The 8429-nt window shown below is 36.9% G+C and overlaps 1 protein-coding gene across 1 annotated transcript in view; it reads right to left on the bottom strand.

The window, feature by feature from the left end:
• Positions 1–8429, bottom strand: part of LOC108625866 (aminopeptidase N-like) — a 47896-nt gene that overhangs the window by 34218 nt on the left and 5249 nt on the right. Inside the window, exons 2-4 of the mRNA XM_026814318.1 lie at positions 6795–7265; positions 6237–6420; positions 5500–5659 (exon numbers count right to left, since the gene is read on the bottom strand). Of these exons, the coding sequence (XP_026670119.1) occupies positions 5500–5659; positions 6237–6420; positions 6795–7265 (815 nt within the window). The remainder of the gene's footprint in view (positions 1–5499; positions 5660–6236; positions 6421–6794; positions 7266–8429) is intronic.

Below are 8429 nucleotides of genomic sequence, written 5' to 3'. Positions count from 1 at the left end.
CCAGGGATCTCGTGTCCATCCGTACACGCCGGAAAGTGGGGACGACGCGACCATGGTGGGGACCAATAGTTGGTGGGGGTATGCACTGATTTTCACGGTACCGCTGCGGAGAGCTTCGCGAACGCGCATGAGCACGCATGAGGGGAATAGTAGTGGGGATCGAAATACGGGCGAAAAATAGGGGAAGCGAGCCGTGTACGGAAAGATACGAGATCCCTGGCCGCTAGCCGCTAGTAACAGTAGTAACTCCTCGGGCCACCGGCAGAAAGGTATCATGTTCGCGTTATCGCAAAGTCCGATGGCCCGACGTGGAGGGGGTTCCGGCCCGCGTCCTGCCTTTTGCAGTTCTCTGTACCAGGGTTGAGATATTTTTACCCACGGCCGGAAAGTGGGGACGACGCGACCATGGTGGGGACCATAACGCTGCGGAGAGCTTCGCGAACGCGCATGAGCACGCATGAGGGGAATAGTAGTGGGGATCGAAATACGGGCGAAAAACAGGGGAAGCGAGCGTCGTGGGTAAAAATATCTCAACCCTGCTCTGTACGACAGACGGTCAGCTCGACTTTGATATTACTGCCCACTTGGATTTTATAATCGTTCGGAGTAACACAGTTAAAAACAGTATTACCGTACACGGGAAAAATTTGTTCTTTTACAATCACGTCGAATTCAAGCTGACTTCGTTGCCATAAGCTCTACAATTATAATCTTTGTTTCGTCGAATCTAAATTAAGCACACTTGAAATCCGAAGAAGAACCTTAGATGTCTCTTTTGTTTATAAGTAGAGAGCGGATTTTATGCATTTATAGAAAAACGGTATGTACAGAAAATATAAAAAATTGATTCAATGTCCAAGAACATACAAAATATCGAAAGTTACATACATATTACAATTTTAAAATTTAAAATAGTATATATAAAGAGATTCATTATCTAAATTGACATTATAAATGATTTGTTTTGCATAAAGATCTTCCGTCTATTTGTAAGATTATTAGAGTTCATCAGAATGACTGGACCGAATGAGATACTTGCGTAGACGTTTCCCAGATATTTAATATCTAGTTGCTGCGTACTATTAGTTATTTAGTATCTCTCTATGAAACGAAAAGTGGTCAACGATTCTGACCGGGATCATTTCAAATTTTTATGGCTCTAGGCTACATTTCGATTTTTCATTTGATGAAGTATTAATACCTATTTAGTGCCCACTGTGTATTATTTAGCATTTCTCTATGAAAAGAGAAATTGTGAATGCAATATTCCTAATGCAAAGTTTCTAAGAAGTATTGATAAATAAAATATAAATTGTGTAGTTTGTAGATCTAGGCCTCACACCAAATATTATATATTATTAGTCTTTCCTCTAGATTAATTACTGTAACTCTCTATTTAGATCATCTCTGAATCCAAAATGTTACTGCTCCTCGTAACATTTTATTTTATTAATGAATAATTAATGAATAAATAATTTTTGCAAGCATTTACTATGCTACCATTAAAATGTAAGTACCTGTCATTCATCATCATTGTTAATTTGTAGAATTTTAAGATTTAATAAGTGGTAAGTTATTAGAATGGGATCCTATTGTAACCGTACTTTCCCGCTCGTACCGGTTACATATGCCCTCGCGGAATAGACCGAGAGCTGGCTACATGGTAATCAACATGCCTAGGTTAATGAAATATCTTACATGGAAAAGGTTGGGTTGGTGCCGGCAAAGCGAAAGCCCGATCGTCAGAAGGCACACCTGAGGGTTTATGCGTGGGCGGGCGATCAAACTTGTCGATTTTGAGACTCAAAAAAACTGTTTTCGTCAAAGCTGAAAATTTGCATAGCCATCAAGGAGCATGAGAAAAAGCAGGAAAAGAATTGTCAGAAGGCTAGGTGGAAGACAAAGGGTTGTCAGAAGCTGACGAAGTTGCGAAAAATTTCAGGAAATTTACATGTTAAGCAAAACTTCTGACGATTTGCATTTGTATTGTGTACGTATAGACTAAACTATGTGCAAAATGTCAGAAGGCAAAGTGGAAGACATTCTGAGAAATTCGAGTGCAAAGTGAGAGATCGTCTTCCGGCGCGCAGCGGTTTTCACACCCTGAATGTTCGTTCAGGACTCAAGGAACTATTATTAAGATATGAAAGAATTAATTCATAAAATCAATTAATTATTTTTCGTAACGTTAGCAATATTTTGCGTGATATTTAAGAAAAACATGTTGAAATGTTGCAATGTAAGTGAAAAATAACTTTCTGAATTTTCTAGTTCAGAAGATGATCGCTCACAAGATGATCGCAGATTTGAATCCGTTATAAAACAAAATAATATAATTAATTTTGCAACTTGCAATAAAAGGCACAAAATAGTAGTTAATCACAAAGTACATGAAGTTCGCATGCAACGCGATCTATTCGGTCGAATGCTAGGAATTTCTACGGAACAGGCGGCAGACGTAGAAAAAATATTTTCGTTCCCCATGACTCCGATGCCAACTTCGTTATGCCATTTAGATGGCACGATTTATAAAACCGACAAATGGGCTATGATGAAAATTCTGCGGAACGACAGTGCTTTATCGACTCACATCGTGACTCATGTCGTAATTGTTGACGGTTTTTTTTTAATTCATTCCATGAAAGATCTACCACAATTATTCGGCAATATTTCTAAAAAAATTTTACAAATCCTTTCAAATTATCATGCTTCATGTGTGTATATAGTTTTTGATAGATACTATTCGCCATCTATTAAAGATTATGAACGTTCGTTGAGTGGACGTTCGGACAGTAATCAGGAGTACGTTATCTCTGGTCCGGAACAAACTAGGACACATGATTTTGCTAAAGACCTTAAGAATGACAAATTTAAGGAAGCTCTTGTTCTTTTCCTAATTTCACATTGGAAAAGCAATGTTGTAACCCCTTTTATAGGAAATAAGACGATTTTATTAAATTTCAAAAATTGTTACTCCTACAGCGTTCATGTGCAAGGTCATGTTGTTCAAGCGGAGATGCCCGATTTTTCCTGCCCTTCGCACGAAGAGGCTGACACCGTAATTGTTTATCATGCCTCTAAAATAAGCTCAGACTCAAATTTGGTAGTTAAGTGTTCCGATACAAATATCATTATAATTATATTAGGCAATTTACACAAGATAGCAGCGAAAATTTATATTGAATGTGGAATCTCGGCTAGTAGACATATTATAGATGTAAGTATGCTCCATGAACGTTTAGGATTAGATGTATGTAAAGCATTGCCAGGATTTCATGCGTTTACCGGTTGCGAGTATAATCTTGCATTTTTTAGAAAAAGTAAACAGCGACCATTCAAATTGCTTTTACAGAAAAAGGAATTTCAAAAAGCATTCGCTAATTTAGGAGATACGTCGGTCAATACAGACGATACTTTTGCACAAATAGAAGCCTTCGTTTGTAGTATGTATGGGTACGAGTCACACACAAAAATAGACAAAGTTAGATTCGAAATGTTCCTTCGTAATTATCACATAAAAAATACCGAAGAAGCATTTTTTAAGAAACATGTACAAAATTTCGATGCTTCCTGTTTACCACCTTGTTACACCGAGCTGTACAACAAGTAAGAAGAGCTCATTACATCGCTCAAATATGGTAGAATTGTACGCTGTCGGACCCAATACAATTTGAGCCCGAAACTTCGGGATGGTCATTAATGGAAATACGTACGACTTTATATGGTTCGAAGGACAACAGTTGCCACCATCAGTAAAAGATATTATTTTGGATACTGAGGATTCGGAAGGTAATTTCCAATTCGCGATTCCTGACTGTATGCATTATTCATTTAATTTACTTAACTATTTATTATTTTCAGCTGATGAAGAGTCTGAATATGACAGTGATGAAGATCCCAAATGTAAAGAAAACGTGCAAGATGTACAACATGAAACAGAATGATTTTTTCTTTAAATCAATATTTTTACAAAGAAAGTTAATTTTTTTAAGTTTCTTATAAGAATGTATACCATCTTAACTATCTCCTGACATTTTAATAATAGTTCCTTGAGTCCTGAACGAACATTCAGGCTTCAAACCGCTGCGCGCCGGAAGACGATCTCTCACTTTGCACACGAATTTCTCAGGATGTCTTCCACTTTGCCTTCTGACATTTTGCACATAGTTTAGTCTATACGTACACAATACAAATGCAAATCGTCAGAAGTTTTGCTTAACATGTAAATTTTCTGAAATTTTTTGCAACTTCGTCAGCTTCTGACAACCCTTTGTCTTCACCTAGCCTTCTGACAATTCTTTTCCTGCTTTTTCTCATGCTCCTTGATGGCTATGCAAATTTTCAGTTTTGACGAAAACAGTTTTTTTGAGTCTCAAAATCGACAAGTTTGATCACCCTCCCACGCATAAACCCTCAGGTGTGCCTTCTGACGATCGGGCTTTCGCTTTGCCGGCACCAACCCAACCTTTTCCATGTAAGATATTTTATTAACCTAGGCATGTTGATTACCATGTAGCCAGCTGTCGGTCTAGAAGAACCTTCGAGAAGGTCCGAGGGTCTTACGCACGCGCGGTTTCCGTCGGATTACGTAACCGAAGGATCGACGATCGATCGCGTAACCGACGGATCACTTCGCGTTAGGATACCGAAAGTATAACACCAAGTCCTTATACCAAAGAGATAACGTCGCGTCAGAGCAGAGAATGTAATTTAGAGAACAAAGTCCGTCCGGAACAATTAGAAGTTAAATATCGTATAAATAACTGCGAATGCTATGATTCGCAGTCGTAGATAGAATCATAAGCTTTAAGTGTGATTGGAGAAGTGTGTGCGTGGCCACAGCGAATTTAAGAAGTGTATGTTACAAGCGTGCGACGGATATAGCGAAACTGTTACGCCACCGATCCGTAAGTCAAACCCTGTACAAATTCATACATTGTAATCGCGAGTACCGATCAAGCGATCTTTTCTTATTTAATAAGCCACTGGCCTGACAACGTAGTATTACGCGGGTTCATGTTGTACGCCATACCGATACGAGTCCGGTAGAGTCGCGCCCTTCACTTATAAGACTGATTAAGATAGTCTTACAAGTTATTCGTTATAGAAATATATTTTTGTTATCCACCTATTTCGCCTCACAAGTTTCTGATTTCCCGTCAACTTCGAGTCCTCCTCCCAAGGAGACGCGAACTCCTCCCTCCCGAATACGCCAGCGGGGTATTCGGTTATACTATCGATTTATTTAGACAAGTACTGCCGACTTCTCGCTTGTCCAACCCAGTTATCTTTAATCTAGCGATAGTTAGAAATCGATAACATCTCTAATGAATAAGGAAAAACCCATTGCTTTAATACCTATTGATGTTCGTTCCCATATTTCTGTTTATCTGGTTGCGACTGCGTTTACTGTATATTCAAATATATATATACATATATCTATTTGTTTTTTTATATATCTAATCGAGATTAAAACGACATTTTTTATTTCTTTTTTACCTTTGTTGTAGGCGATGTTGTTGAAGAGAGCATCGATTTCTTTAGGAGTGTTCGCGTCCTCGATCATTTTAGTTGTCTTCGGATGCGCGTCCGCGACCATCGCCATTCCTTGCATGTTTTCTACGACGAACATATGGTCCAATCGCAATTCAGGTTCTACCTAAATTTGATAATTTCAGAATTAGTTGCTATATTGAAAATTATATCTAGACTTGGTAAGTAGTAATGACTATACAATATTTGATTCTCGTAACTGGTTCCTAAACGATACTATAGTAAATGACCCAATTTCTCGTCATGTCGGAATTTCTATTCACTCACTTTTTTTATAATTGTATGTAACTTTAAGCCAGTAAGTAAAAATTGTAACGTAAACATAAATTGGGACTGTATTATTAAGTAATTTTGAATTGATGTAGTTCATTATTATTATCAACTGTACATTGAAATTAAGATCAATGTCCCAGTTTCTGTTCACGTTCGAATTTCTACTCATTACCTTATTTTTCTAACATGTTAAGTTGTGATATAAAATTATAGAAAAGTGAGTCAGTGAATAGAAATTGTGACATTTACTGAAATGGCTTTTAAAAATAGTCAACACAACGGAATTATTGCCTGACAGTGACAGCAATAGCTGAATAAGCAAATGAAACTGTCTCAAGATTAATAATTCCGTATAAAAAAAAGTAGTGGCGAAAGTCTGTTTTAAAAAAGAATTAAAATATCGTATTTACTTTGTGAGGAATAAAATATTGGAAGTAGTTGCCGAATCCCTCGTTCAGCCAAATATGTTTCCACCATATCGGAGTGACAAGATTACCGAACCATTGATGACATAACTCGTGAGCCATGACGGTGAGTATAAACTTCTTCTCGGTGGCTGTGGTTTTAGCCTCGTCGTGAAGCAGAGCACTTTCTCTGAAATGGAAATTCGAGTTCAAAGATATCCAACCTTATTGTTAACGACTAGATTCAGCGGAAAGTAACCATTGTAACTTCTACACTTCTTATTTATCTAAAACAGTATTATGCTAAAACATTCTATTATATGAGTAGCATATTTCTTATTATAATACTGTAGGTAAATATACCAGTCGTTTTCATCACAATTCAAAGAAAGGAGGATTCTAATTCGATACTACGACTTTCCTTATCTTTGAAGCGCGAACTTTTATTGATCATTAATCACATTGGAAAAGCAATCTGTACTTCGTTAGATCGACAATCAATCAAACCCGTTGCACTTAGATCGCAAGGTTCATCACTTCTTTTGAGTCATTACTTCGAAGTACCTGTAAGTTACGAGACCCCAATTCTCCATGGCGCCGGCCGTGAAATCCTTCAGCGATACTTGATCTATTTTTTCTGGCATGTAATTCTGGTACGGAATACCCGTGTACACATTCAGCTCTTCTAGAATCTGTCTCATCTTCTTCAAAGCGTATCGAGTATGGTTCATCGCGCTCCTTTCCGTCCATATCCCATAGACGAACCCGTCGTCGGTTTTATCTTCTGTCCGTACATAATCGCCTATGATAAATGCTACCAAATAAGTGGACATCGGCGGGGTTTCTTTGAATGAAGTGGTCACCATGTCACCACCTCCTTCTTGTTTTGCTTGTACGCCCATATTGGAAATCGCCTGCAGTGTCTTATTGTGCACCAATGAGATGGTGAACTTCGCTTTGTAGATAGGTTCGTCCCAGCATGGGAACGCTGATCGAGCGTCTGTTGGCTGGAAATGAGTCACTGCGACGTATCCGCTAGAATCGTAGGAAAATTGGATTTTACTTAATTCGTAATACTTTGTCAGAAAAAAGTTGATATAATGTATAAAGATAAATGTATGTATAAAGTCCATGTAATGGAACTAATTATGTGCCGTATGTGAAATAGGATAAGTCGCTTAAAAAAAAGGAAAGTAACTAAGTATCTGACAAATGCTTTGAATTGATATTTTAAGAGATTGAAGGAGTAAATAGGAGGCAGATTTTTATTAAGGGACTGAAGTAGTCATGTGACTTTTGTAATATTTGTCAGTAAAATTTTGACATTTTTTGCTCTATTTTATCGATAACCAGGCAAACATAGTTCGGTATCTGACAACTGAAAAATCTTATATAAGGACGAAAAGTATAGTTCCGTAAATCAATATTCTTGGCTAATTTTGTGGATAATTGATATTCTGTCTTACCGCGCAGCTATTGCTGTATAATTAATGTCACAACTTTACAAGTACAAAATGGTCCCATCTATATTCGATTCCATTTCAGAATTGAATATCTTTTATAATATTGAAATAAACAACTTAATTTTCTTTCGACTATTAGAAGGCTTAATTTTTTATATAAGATATGTCCCGATTTTTGTCGATGTCCCAACTGTTAGTCACTAACATATTTTTATCATTATGTCTGATCCCAAAATTTAAAAAAATTCCTCTTGAAAAGAAAAAAAATGTTTTTAATTTATTGTCAACATCTTTCTTGGCGGACTCTGACGAATTTTTAATTTCTTGTTGGACATTACAGTAAACATTCCAATTTTTGTTTACGTCCCAATTTCTAGTCACTCTTTTTCTGTTACTGTATGTCATCTTAAAATGATAGAAACAAGGCAGTGAGTAGTAATTAGGACACTTAATTTAAATTGTAACGAAAAGTTGTTATTCGTCTGAGTCTCCAAGAAAAAAATGAAATACGTTCTTTTTTACTTTTTTATTCGGGTCTCTAATAAAATTTTGAAACATCCTTTTTGTACATTCAAGTAATTAATATACATCGGACGTAATTTGATCCATATCGGTTACGGTTTCTCTAGCTAGAAGTTGAAATAGTGACACATATTTGGAATTCTGCAAATATATAGTTATTTATGTCAAAGTTGAAAGAAATTTAAAAGCTCGCTTTGAAATAGAAAGAATTAAA

Source organism: Ceratina calcarata, unplaced genomic scaffold, assembly GCF_001652005.2.
Source record: "Ceratina calcarata isolate Rehan_Ccalc_2016 unplaced genomic scaffold, ASM165200v1 scaffold378, whole genome shotgun sequence".
In the NCBI taxonomy this organism is placed as follows: Eukaryota; Metazoa; Arthropoda; class Insecta; order Hymenoptera; family Apidae; genus Ceratina; species Ceratina calcarata.
This window is presented reverse-complemented; position numbering and strand designations above follow the sequence as displayed.